The sequence below is a fragment of the Cryptosporidium sp. chipmunk genotype I genome (genome assembly GCF_004936735.1).
Source record: "Cryptosporidium sp. chipmunk genotype I strain 37763 chromosome Unknown contig_15, whole genome shotgun sequence".
In the NCBI taxonomy this organism is placed as follows: domain Eukaryota; phylum Apicomplexa; class Conoidasida; order Eucoccidiorida; family Cryptosporidiidae; genus Cryptosporidium; species Cryptosporidium sp. chipmunk genotype I.
This window is the reverse complement of record NW_027125583.1, coordinates 229,514-242,456: the sequence shown is the minus strand read 5'-3', so window position 1 is coordinate 242,456 and position 12,943 is coordinate 229,514. Positions and strand designations below refer to the sequence as shown.

The following is a 12,943-nucleotide window of genomic DNA, read 5'->3' as shown; positions in this document are numbered from 1 at the left end:
AGGTAGTTAAACGAAAACAAATAAAGATGGGTATGTTTTTAACGAAACCCTCTACAATTAAACATTCTGACCAAGGTGGGGATTTTGATAGGTATGGCGTCAGATTTGGTGTGAGTGGAATGCAAGGATGGAGGGTTTCTATGGAGGATGCGCATATAGCATTACCAAAACTAGATAAGCATCCTGAGTTATCTTTATTTGGTGTCTTTGATGGCCATGGTGGATCCGTAATTTCAGAATGGGTCTCAAGGCATATTGAGGCTATTTTTGAGCAAGAGCTAGATGCGGTATTTAAGGAGCTGAACTCAAATGAAATTAATCTCACTCCAGAGAAGAGTAAATTACCAAATAAAGTAGTGGCTATCTCTGAGGCTCTTCAAAGAACATACATTAAATTAGATGAACAAATGGCCTCCCCATCATCCAGACCGGAACAGAGAGCGATATATGACAAGAAGAAGTCTTCCAGTGATACCAACCCACCCAAAACATTCCTCCAAGAGCTTTTAGGTGGAATTGATGGGCAAAGAAGAGTATTGAGAATGGTGGAACAGAATGGGAATCGCTGCCTCCAGATTGTTTCCTTTAACGGAGATGAAGAATCTGCTTCAACTGAGAATGAAAATGTCGATGAAGATAGAGTCGAAGAAGTAGATGAAAGTAATGAATCTTCTGCTAGAATCGAAGATTCAAGTCACGGAAGGCAATCAGCTGAGATCATCTCCTCTACCGATTCAGACGAGAATCAGAACTTCTCTGATGGAATTACTCCCTTTGAAAGCGATATAAAGCGAGATGATACTACATATGGAGACTCTAATGCAGGATTTATTGACGATGATGGGCTAGCTGAAGATGATGGTTATTTGGAAGACATTTCTGATTCAGGGGCATGTGGCCCCGAACACTGTGGAACTACTGCAGTAGTTGCCGTAATTCTGCCAGATGAAAGTGGTGATACTCCGTATTTAATTGTTGCAAATGCAGGTGACTCAAGAGCGGTCCTGAGCAGATCCGGACAAGCTATCGCACTTTCCCATGACCACAAACCTGAACTTCCATTAGAAAATGAGAGAATTTTAAAAGCACATGGTACTGTTGAAAATGGACGTGTTGATGGTAATTTAAATATGTCTCGTACACTTGGTGATCTTCAATATAAAAGTGATGCATCTTTAACTCCCGAAGAGCAAAAAATCACTGCATTCCCAGATGTCAGAATAATCCCTCTAACTAACGAGGATGAATTCATTATATTGGCATGTGATGGTATCTGGGATGTAGTAGACAATCAATTATGCGTTGATATTGTCCGTCGCAAAATTTTAAAGCAGATTGAAGCTTTAGAGTCTGGATGCGACACAAAGAAGGTAGAATCCGATGTAGATGTTCAAAAAGATCGCGAGTTTGGTTCCATCGAATCAAAAGAGCAGCTTTCAATTAGCACAAAGCTAGACGGTTCTTCACCAATACCTGCCTTAACTGCAATTCAACTCTCAAAGATTTGTGAAGAAATTTGTGACGAGTGTCTAGCTCCCAATCCGGTTGAAAGTGAGGGAATTGGCTGCGATAATATGACGTTGATGATTGTTCAATTAGGTCCCAATATCAGAAAGAAGTCATCAAACTGTATGGTATCTACACAAATTGGATCTTCTGTTGCTAAGAGGTTGAATGCTGCTTCTTCTGCCATTGAAACTCAAATTTTTCAAACACAGCAAGGAGACACAACTAATTCTCATCCTAGTAACCTTTCTGATGATGATGGGGTTTTGAGGAATGAGCAGGCATCACGCATAGAAACACAAGCTCGAAAAGCCCCAGATGCAATCTTAAATGCTCCGCTTCCAAGCGTCTCTTGGATTCCAAAAAAGGAGTTCAATGTAACATTATATGGTCATGGGGTTGATGATGGAAGATTCGACAACGTTCCAGAAAGCAGATTTTAGAAAATATAATTAGGGAAATCAGTGGGGGGAAAAAAGAGATAAGGTCAAATATTATTAAAATATATTGACCTTAATTTATAAAAATAAAAAAAAATGTTTATATTATTTATCTGAGAGAATTTGCTCATTTACTAAAATATCGGTCAGCACCTTTTGAATTGAACACAAAGTTCCACTGCAATGTACCACTCTGCATGGTATCTTTTCTTCATCCGAGACACTCGCTAAAGCCGTACAAAGTCTGACATAATTACTTATTTCCCTGTTACAATTGATTATCATATATCCAAGCTTCACACTAAGATAAATTACTGAAGATATTTAGAGTTAATGGATAAGTTATTAACTTAATTAGGTATGGTTACACGATACACAACATGATTTACTCAATACGTACGTGCAGTGCTTTAAAAGTTTTCAACATCCAAGTTTCCCTCCTTCATTCAAAGGGAAATTTAGGATGGATAAATGAGTCAAAGATACACATAAACGTGTAAAAGACCAACTTTTTCGGATAAAAATTTTTTTATTTTAAACTTACTTTTTATTGTATACAAATAAGAAACGACACCAAATAAATCGTTCATTGTTTTACTAAATATTTCTCTAAATTGTGATTCGGTCACCTGAGTATCTTTCGGAATTGATATTAGGAACCAACGGCTCTTTCTCCTCATTTTTATTTCATATTATATTTGTGAAACACCAGTTTTTTAATTTTGCATTGACTTCTCTAAATTTTGAATTGGTGAGTCTCCCGTAATTTGGCGGGAATTCTAAATGTAGCCTAGGATGTCATTAGTTTAACGTTGAAAATGCTTTCTTTTTCCAAAATGATGCTTGAGTTTTAGAAACTTAGATAGTTCATATTTTTAAACACTAGCTTAATCTTGTAAATATTGGAAATTTTTTATTCTAACTTATTGGTAAATAGCTGAGATTGTGAGAGCAAAAAGTGCACACACACTTTCAGACTCCCCCATGTAAATTATTCAATACTAATAATCATATAAGACAAAGGAACTCACTAAAAAATTTTTAATATAATTTAATTTTTAATCACTTAAAACAGAGAATTTGAGTTAAAATACCTTCAAAGTTGAAAATTAGAAAGTTATGTAATTAATGGAAAAGTAAATTTTAAGATTAAGGTTGAAATGAACTTGTTTTCGACGAAGAGATTTCGATTATTATCACTATTAGCGATACTTTTTTTAGTATTTGTGCTTGGATTGATCGAAATTGAAGGGAAAGATGTGGCAATATCTTTAAGAAGAGGGGCCGATTTTGGAGTCGAAGAAAGCTTGCAACAAGACCTCCAACAAAAGAAATCGGAAAGTATTGTTAGCCAGCGTTATGCAAATGATAAAGTAAAAAACAAGTATTCTTCTACAGCAGTGTACTTTATCTTATCTGGGATTTTAGTTATTATTACAATTCTTTCTACATACTTAATAAGGGAATGTGTAGTAGACAGGATTAGAAAAAAGAACGATTCATTTTTGCAGACTGTTATGGATACGGTTTTCAGACAAGCAGCATGTATATTTGTATCTCTTGCAATTTCCTACTGTATGCTAACATCTAGACTGGTTGATCACCTAAGGAACTTTTGCGAGAATTTAATGGCAGATTATTCCAATCAAAGTATTATCAATAATATTGCTACAGAGTTGGACAAAGCAATAGTAAATAATTCAAAAGTTTGGACAGCTGAGAATCTTGAAAGAGAATTTAATAATATACTTGCTATTGTAATTTTGTCATTTGCATGGTATTGTCTCTTTGTCCTATATTTTACAGGATGTGTGAAGTTCTTAGAAAAATGGATAAGATATGCGGATGAGACAGATGTTGGAGTTCTCATTAAGAGTATTTTTAACCTTCAAAATCTTTTTAGTTTGAAACTAAAAAAATACTCTGAGACCAACTTTGGAAAGGAAGAAATCCAAAAAAATAGGTTAAATTTTTCTGAAAGTAAAGACAAATTATTTGCTGAAAGTGAGACAGCACCACATAATAATATACCAATAACAGTGTTAAATGAAAATGAAAGCACTTCAAGTCGTAAAAAATCATCTAGGCTATCTATTTGTAGCTACACAGACAAAACTCATGAAGGGAATGGTAAGAATAATGATGAAGGAATAAGGATAAGTACAAGGAGTAATCCTGATAATATTACAGAGGAAGGTTTTGGAGATTCTATGGAAAGCTCAAATTCGGGGGAAAATTCAGATGAGGGAACTGAAAACGAAAGTATAAGGAGTGATACTGATGTTGAAGAAGAACTTGGTTTGTCTCAATTAAATGAAAGTATAGAATTAGATATTGGTAAGTCTTTGCCATTCAAGGGGAGGCAAAATAGAGAAAGTAGTATCATAAGGCGTAAAAAAAATGATAAAGAAACTGAAAAGCTTACATGGAAAGAAAATTTGAAACTTAAACTGGAAAACTTATGGACAAAGTTTTGGCTTTGGCCAAACCAATTATTTTTAACATATACAAAAGCTCATTTCATATCTTTAAGATACGACTTTATGGATGAAGTTGCAGCTTATGACAATTATGGATCATCTTTCAGCACTAATCTTAGTGGAGATTCTGGATGTTCTGATGATGGAATTAGTACATCTTGGTTGATTTCATTAACAGACCCAACAACATCTTTGGTTGCAGGTGTATATTTTACTGAGTATCTTCGAGCAAAATTGTTAATTATGGCAGTAACCTTAATAAGAATACCAATAACTACACTGACTTTTATTTTGGGACTAAATGTTCTAGGATGGTTTCTAATTTATGATTACTACCAAAATTTGATATTGTTTAATAATGTAAAGCATTATATTTCAGAACCAATGATTTGCACCTATATTTCAGTTGTATTACTTTGTTTTTCTTTAACTATTTGGCTAAGAGCTTGGTTAATTAAACGGCAACTCCAACCCAAGAATATTCTTGAATATCTTAAAATGAAATATAGTTTAGATGTTGGAATGCCTTTACAGGAAATTGAATATGACAAAATAATGCCAAGATACAAAATGTCAAGTAATAAAATTAAGTCAAACAGTGAATACTCACAGATATCTTCCCAAAGCAATCAATCAGTTGACCAAGAGCAAGAAGCCATAAAAAATAAATCATTTTTTGGCAGATTATGCAAATATTTAAAGTTAAAGCTCTGTGGAACGAATTCTCCCTCATTGCATGATGACTTGTTTTTTTTCAAACGCAACGGACCTGCAATATTATTGAGATGGTTTCAGGCATCGTATTTCCTTCAGCTTATTTTAATTTCCATAGTAATTCATCTATCATATTTGCAAAAAAGATTATGGTATGAAGAATTCCCTTTTGCAACATTTACTATTTGGGTAATTTTTGGAGTTCAGCATTTTTGCCTACCTTTTATTATTTATCCAATCCTTCTTTCTACTTCTGTAGGCCAAATGGCTGACAAGATTGTACTTGAGCAAGTTCTAAACATTCAAAAAACTCAAAATATTCAGAGACTCTCACAAATTTCAGAGGCACTTAGATTTTATAGTTTCCTTCATCTTTTTAATTCAGGTAGCGAAGAAAATAAAGAGTTACAAAGAAGAAAGTTCAGTATTTTAGCCAAGACAGCTCCTTGGGAGCTTCAAATAAGGTGCAGAAATACAATGAACTTTTTGATAAACAATGCACCTATTAGAACACGGGTAAGTTAACTTATTCTGTATTTTGAATTAAGGAATATTAACAATAATTTTTAGAGTATTGTAAGTAGATGGGGAGTTGATGAGTATACTATTAGGTACTACCTAGTTTCAGAAGGGTTATATTATTCTTCTGAACATGCAAAAGAGGTATTAACTACTTTCGATTATGACAAAGACAATAAATTAAATGAGACAGAATTTGCCATTTGTTATCATGCCATCCAACGACATTTCATGGGAGAATTGGACGTTAATTTATTGCTAAACTATTTAGAAGCAAATTTTGGAGTTAACACAGCCTCTTCAACTGGAATTGATCTTAACACTTTTACCACATTAGTCAAGAAGCTTAATTTAGGATGGTCTAGTGGACAAATCAGACATGCTATGATCTTTCTTTCTGGAGAGAGAAGTTTATCTTCTATGTATGTTTCGTCTTTAAACAATTCAAAAAAGGCAGAAGAGAAAAACAGGAATAAATACCTGCTTTCAGTCAAAGTTAATGATTTTATCAACAAGTTAATCACAATTGAAGGTGGTATCCCCAACAATATCGCTACATCTCAGTTTAAGGGAAGTATTTCAAGTACTAGTTACGATCGAAGCTCTATTGTTTCAAATGCAAACAGGCATGCTAGAAGTGACCAGAACAGCTCTGTGATCTCTAATAATATTCACGCTCAGGATGACCATATTAGAAATGTTGACGACATCCCTATTGAAGAGTATGAATATAGCAATAGTGAGCTGGAGGAGGAAATTATTGAGAGAATTTAGATGAAAAATTTCCTCAGTACTAGTTTCTCAATATTTATATCTATTTAGCCGATTAATTTTAGTTATTTAATTATTTCCAAATAGAAACAGTTTGGCGGGGGCATTTACTAATCATTAAAGGCATGTCAGGAAAACGAGTGTTTCGCTACTAGGCACAATGCACAAGAGATTGGGAAATATATGATAGTTAAGTTTTATTTTGTTAATTTTAATCAATGAATTATTGGATGATTTCTTTTTTTAGTAGTCGTTGATTAAGGCTTACAACAGAATGGAGAGAAGTAAAGTGGTTAATCGATTTGGCATTACTGATGTATATCATGGATTGGGAATACCAATTTCTATGGTTTATTCCAGGAACCTTTTGGAGGGAGCTTTACTTTGCGTTGGAGACTCAGAAGGTCATATTTCTCTTTATTCAACTGAAGATAAATTTACAGAAAGAATAGCTGAGCCAGGTATTGTAGTAAAGAAAGACGAAAGAATTTTCTCCAGAAAGGTACATAGCGGTACTGTTACAGATACAAGGTTTCAAAATGTAGGAATTTATTCAGAGAAAGCCGAAAGATATATTTATTCCTCATCTACTGACAGTTTTTTGGTAAAGTTTGACTTGGAGCACGAAAAGGAGAGTTGTAGGCTTAGAGCACACAAAGAATGGGTAAAGAGGTTTGCTCTTTCAGTGGAACCCTCCTCATTAATAGCTACAGTGGGTAATGATGGGAGTCTCAGAATATACGATGACAGATCACTTCACTTGAAGTGTTCAAGTTTGGGTCAAGGAAACATTGGTGGGAATAAAGTAACTTCAAGTAAGTCAATGCTTGGTCAAATTTTAACGAAATTATCTATTCAGACTACTGAAAGGAATTGTGATTTTAATGAGAGCTATTATGAATCAATCGAAAAAGTCCGTTTAGCTCCAATATTTGAATTGAATAGAATACATGAAAATAGTGGAAGAAAGAGCATAGGAAGGGAGAAGATGATTAGTGACAAGAGCATTTCGGTTAGTGGAGTGACTTTTCTTAGTGAAAGCAATTATATTGCAACAAGTGGATGTACGGATGGACAAGTTAAGGTTTGGGATATTCGGAAAGCATCATCTGGGAGTACGGAAAGGGCCTGTGTGTTCAAATTTTCTCCTCAAAAGTGTGAAGATACTCAAAGAGGAATTACATGGATGGATGCTGATGAGCTATACAATAAGCTTGCTCTTCAAACAAGAAGGGGAATAATTTATATATATAGTGTATCTGGAATTCTTTCATGCAGTAAAGATTTGAGTGCAGTGGTAATAGATTCAAATAAAGTATTTCATGAAAAGGAAAATATAGAATTATTGGATGCAAGCCAAAGACCTACAATTTCAAGTGATGGAGAATGGCTGATTACTGCGTCAAATTCGGGGTCAAAATTCTATTTATTTAACATTTCTATGAATTCGGAAAGTTTAATTCCCTACTATTCATATGAAAGCCAGGAAGAGAGTTCGATACCTATTTTTCAATGTTTTGCATGGGAGAGAGGTAAATTTAACATGGATGGAGCCCAACACTTCCCGCTCAAAGATTGGAATGTGAATTTCCGGGAGGCCAGGTGTGTGGGGAGAGAATACCGTTTAAATTTTTCAGTTGGGACAAAATTGAAAAAGCTGAGTTTTTATAACAACAAGGAGTTTCAGTCAGACAATAGAAATTCGGTTATGCCAAACTTTTCTGGAGTTTCTGCAAGGGGAGATGCAAACAATAGCAGAACTACCGTTGGAAAAAGCGAAGAAAGTGGTTTGAAGTCTAGATGGGTATCGGGCGAAACATTATCATATAGCAACTCTTTTGATGGGGACATGGATGTTGCAAACCAGTTATCTTTATCTTCTTCATTATCTGTCCCTTTCCCAAAACCGAGTAGGGCAAGCAAAGCAAACGATTTAGATTTAACTTTAAAAAGTATCGAGGAGAGAAATGAAAAAGCTAATGAAGAGTCTCAAGAGCTAAAGACGATGCAGGGAGAAAGAAAAACTGGCTTTCTTACTATTGGTGGAATCGGATTTTCGGAAAAAGATTCTCAGGCTCTAAGCGATAATGGAGCATTTGGAAGACCCACGCTAACTCCAGATAGTGTAGAAAAGACTCCTTTTAGAAAAAGCATCCCTTTTATGGGTTCATCACAGGATAGCGTGGGTTATCCTGCCCCACAAAGAGGCCAAAGTAATTATATGACACAGTCACAAGAGAGCTTACTAACTCCAGTATCGCCGCAGAAGGACACAGTGGATAGTAAGGGAACTTTGGAAATGGAACGGGAGTCTGGCAATGTCTCATCAAATCACTCATACGACTTTAATTCACGCAGAATAATTCACATTCCTCTTTCTCAGACAAATGAAGAGGTGATTGCAAGTCCAGGCATTGATAGAACAGAATTTTTTGAAGTTGATTGTACAATATACTCCGAGTCTGTTCCTAGGGCTACGGTTTCTACTCCAGGATCTCTAGATAGGGATCTTAAAACAGTGTTGCAAGATGATAAATGTGAAGAAGGTAATAAGGGGTTCAAGCAAAGAAGATTAGATAGTTGGGTAAGAGTTAGGAAGAGTACGGAGGGTGGAAGCACTGCAAATTGTAGTACTGCAGAACTTTCTCCAGTAAGTTAAGTATATTTTGACAGTAATTAAATCTCCTACCCATTCAGCTGGTAAATGTTGTTTTAATCTATAACCAAGGCCAATTATATTTCCGTTGTTTGTTGCATAGATCGCCAGCGATATTGGACTGCTTTGAGATTAAAACGCAGACTTTTGGTATCCCACATAATATTAGCCTTTCTCTGTAATGCATTTATTTCCAGATTAATGGGAAGCAAAGTTCCGGAGTTTTGCTTTAATTTATTCTATGGTTCGGGTTAAACAATTATTAGCCATTCCATTACACTTTAAACTGTTTAGCATAGTTTTTTTTGTTTGTTTCTTTGTTAGTCTTATTAGCTTGGAGTATTTTGGGTTTCCCGCTATAAGTTGTGCCTTATGTTAGAATAGGCCTAATAATTGATAGCGAGTACGGTTGAATAATTATATTAAATAAGTGATGCAATTCTTTTAAATTAGAAGTGTTTTTTAGTAGAGGGGAATTTTTCCACATGACTCCTACGAACCCCAAAGTTTCGGATAACAATGAATCACATGGAACACAAAAAGAACAAGACCATAAAAGAGAGGATCATGAGGTACCAAAACAGGAGATACCACAAGAGGATGATACAAGCGTTGCAGAAGAAGATGATGATTCTAGTGAATATGAGTCTCTGATAGATTCCTTTAGATTTGAGAGGGGTCTGAGCTTGTTCTTGGAAATACCAAAGGAAACAATCAAGTATATATATAGTGACAAACTAGAAAAACATATACAGTTGCCAAGTATCGTATCTTTTCGGGATCTTTGCATGGAAGCCTTTGGAGAAGAGAATGTAGTGGAGAAAAAAGTGTCTGATACCGGTAGAAGAAAGTGGGACAATATTTTAAAAGAGAAGTCATTAGCTCAAGACTCAAGCGAACAAGATGATCTTGGGGTAGAGGAAAATAAGGATGTTGAAGAAAAGGAAAATGAGGAAAGTGAAAGAACTTATGAAGATATTACTTCATTTTTAGACACAATTAAGTCAAATAGTAAGCAAGATTCACAAAATGTGAGTGAAAATGTCTTGAGGAAGAGAGTACACGAGATGTCTGCAAGGCTTTCAAAACAAGGATTACTATGTGACCCAAGAGAATATTACTTTAATCCAATGACCATGACAGGAGCTAGCGGAGCTAATAGAAGTAGGGAGGATTATTATGATGTATTTGATGATTTTATTGATGATTCAGAGCTTGTAGATGACCTAGGTTTGTCATTGGACGAGCTATATAGTAGAAATGTAGAAAGAAGAAACCAAGTTGTTGATCAGGGTGAAGACAGTGTGACGACAACTTCAATTCAAACTTCAGAGCTAATTAATGTTGATTATTCAAACCCAAATGTTTTTTTCTGCGACGATGATCCACAAAACGACTTGATCGATCTTTACTACGAATCTGAATCAGACAATGAATATGGTGAAATAAGCGATGAAAATGGATACACAGATGGTGAACAAGATGATCTTGATATGGGGATAGGTGGGTCTGATGTCTCACCTAAAAAGAAAAGTCAAACATTGCGTGATATACTTAATAGCCCGGTAATTAAGCTGCTCATTCAGCTACGTACGGATTGCTGGGTTTACTATTCCCCTAAGAATATACAGTCAAACAAGGAACAGAGCCTAGAGCAGAATAGCGAAGGACAATTGAATGCTCAAACTTCTTCTACTCCAATGATTGATTTTCCCATTGGTGTTCCTTCATCTCAAGCCACAGTTGATCTAACCACCCCAACTGCAAAGGGTAACAAGGAGGCAATTCCTGGTACTTATTATTTCCCACAAAGAACTCCTAGAGTAGTTTCAGATTGGTTTAGAACTTTGAACCAAAAGATCAAGGAAGCAATCCAGGCCTATAACTATTGTAAAGGCTATTATAATGAAAATGGGAATATAAAGTGTGAAAAAGGTCACCAAGACCCTGAAATTATGAATAATATTAAGATACTCTCTAGTAATATTGAAAAAGATCCCATTCTATTGAGGGTCCCATCACTCTTCTCAGATATATACTCGAACCCTGCTGATGTGGCTCCCTTTGATTCAAAGTTGATTAGACTCATTTGGGAAGGACTCAACATTTGCGTTCCAATAAATAACAAAAAGAAACAGTTTAACCTTTCCCAAAACTCTTCTGAATCCTCTTCAATAATTCAATTGCTTACCAGATTTGAGAGTTTTCGTACAAAATGGGCAAGGCTAATTCTTAACCACAATCAAGAAGCCCTATACCAATTTGACCTAAATGCTTTTGAAGCGATTACAAATTATCCTCCAATAAAGAACAAGTCTCCGGAATATGTTCAGAGAGTTTTGAACTCGATTAGTGAATATAATCTACAGATTAATAGCTCCGGTACTAAGGATAAAGAAGAGAAATCTGATTCCAAAGCTGATGAACCAGCAGAAGGCAGTAATACACCTATTTTAGCCATTGATACTTTTAATATTGATGAGATTAGTATGGAGGACATTAAGTTGGAGAATTTAGATGCATCTCAGATACAAAATGATACTTCAAGCGAACACAATTTTGAAAGGTCGGACTCATTTACGAACATATATTTGGCGGACACATTAGAACATTCTGATAGCCAGGATTCACCTCAAGGTGAGGTATTTGATAAGAATAAGCCAGCAAAAGGTACTGATTCGAATTCACAGGGAATTAAGGCAGTGAACTGTGATCTTGTACTTGATTTTGGAATCTCTCTTCTCGAATACATCCACGGAATTAATAGACTTAGAATAGTTTACAAAGATATGATATCCTCTAATGTGATGACAAAATCTGTCCAAAAAGAGCAAGAGAACATCCCGGCAAATGGCTCTAGAGGCCTTGAACTGATGATTAAGGGATATATTCTCAAAAGGTTCTCAAATGTGCATTTTGAAGGGCAAAAGATAAAGGATATTCCCCACAGGTTCTTTCTCAATCAAGTCAAACTTCTTCAAATCAAGTACTCCTACAAGAGCCTTACTAGCATTTCCGCTCGCAGACCTAAAGTTGAGCCTGAATGTAAGGCTGCAAAAAAAAGGCAAAGAAAAGATACCGGTAAAGTCAGTTTGGAACAATCCCCAAACAAGAATGCTAGTGACAACGGCACAGAAAATCCCGTAAAGTCCAAAAAACCCAGGAGATCGAACAGCAATTCATCTGGCGAAAAACAAATGGGTCACGTTAATATAACTCTTGATTCATTTACACGCGAAGAATCATCAACATTTTCTAATGAAGAACTTCTAAATTCGAATTTACATGCTACAGCAGAAAAACCAAAGCAAAGATTAAGGAAAAACAAGAAAACAGTGAAAATCGAAGATCATTCCTCCTTCGTTCTTCTAGAAGAATTGACCGAATTCTCACAGTCTTGCCCTCTGGAAACCCCGAGGCTAGATTTGCATGACCAAAACATCCAGGAGGCTTCCTCAGGCGTTTCTCTCATTCCAAGTTGCAATCAATCAACACTACAGGGAGGCGTCGTAATGAGGGAGCTGTGCGATCCCGGAAAGATGGTTTCTCATACGGTGCAAGAAGACTTGTCTGTGCACAATTCTTAATAATTCACAGACTTCTGGTGACCCTAACGCTGGTTTTTAGAAGCCCCATTAGTGAAAAATTGCTCAAAAATGGCGCGTAAAACTCATGTCCGCACTATAATGATTGAGGCTAGTGAGTAGAAAAGGCTGAAATAGTAAAATGAGAATTTAATGAGCTAATCATGCTAGAAATTTAAGTATAATAAAACCTTTTCCGGGCTAGTGTGAAACGTATGCAGGCTATCTCGTTCATTCCTAGAAAAAGGAGTGGTTTAAAGAGGGCCATTTAAT

The 12,943-nt window shown here is 35.6% G+C and overlaps 5 protein-coding genes across 5 annotated transcripts; all 5 read left to right on the top strand.

Moving 5' to 3' along the window:
- Positions 1 to 26: 26 nt before the first annotated feature.
- On the top strand, positions 27 to 1,949 carry ELE39_000923 (phosphatase 2C; the record flags this gene model as incomplete). Its single annotated transcript, XM_067344000.1, has 1 exon — positions 27 to 1,949. The coding sequence occupies one exon, from the start codon at positions 27 to 29 to the stop codon at positions 1,947 to 1,949; it is 1,923 nt and encodes a 640-aa protein (XP_067202681.1).
- A 1,157-nt stretch (positions 1,950 to 3,106) lies between these two features.
- ELE39_000922 (uncharacterized protein) lies at positions 3,107 to 5,665 on the top strand (the record flags this gene model as incomplete). The annotated part of the gene is made up of 1 exon (XM_067343999.1): positions 3,107 to 5,665. One exon carries the CDS (start codon positions 3,107 to 3,109, stop codon positions 5,663 to 5,665), a length of 2,559 nt encoding a protein of 852 aa, XP_067202680.1.
- A 225-nt stretch (positions 5,666 to 5,890) lies between these two features.
- ELE39_000921 (uncharacterized protein) lies at positions 5,891 to 6,433 on the top strand (the record flags this gene model as incomplete). The annotated part of the gene is made up of 1 exon (XM_067343998.1): positions 5,891 to 6,433. The coding sequence occupies one exon, from the start codon at positions 5,891 to 5,893 to the stop codon at positions 6,431 to 6,433; it is 543 nt and encodes a 180-aa protein (XP_067202679.1).
- Positions 6,434 to 6,704: 271 nt separating this feature from the next.
- ELE39_000920 (WD repeat) lies at positions 6,705 to 9,089 on the top strand (the record flags this gene model as incomplete). Its single annotated transcript, XM_067343997.1, has 1 exon — positions 6,705 to 9,089. One exon carries the CDS (start codon positions 6,705 to 6,707, stop codon positions 9,087 to 9,089), a length of 2,385 nt encoding a protein of 794 aa, XP_067202678.1.
- Positions 9,090 to 9,571: 482 nt separating this feature from the next.
- On the top strand, positions 9,572 to 12,673 carry ELE39_001037 (uncharacterized protein; the record flags this gene model as incomplete). Its single annotated transcript, XM_067343994.1, has 1 exon — positions 9,572 to 12,673. One exon carries the CDS (start codon positions 9,572 to 9,574, stop codon positions 12,671 to 12,673), a length of 3,102 nt encoding a protein of 1,033 aa, XP_067202795.1.
- Between the last annotated feature and the right edge of the window lie 270 nt (positions 12,674 to 12,943).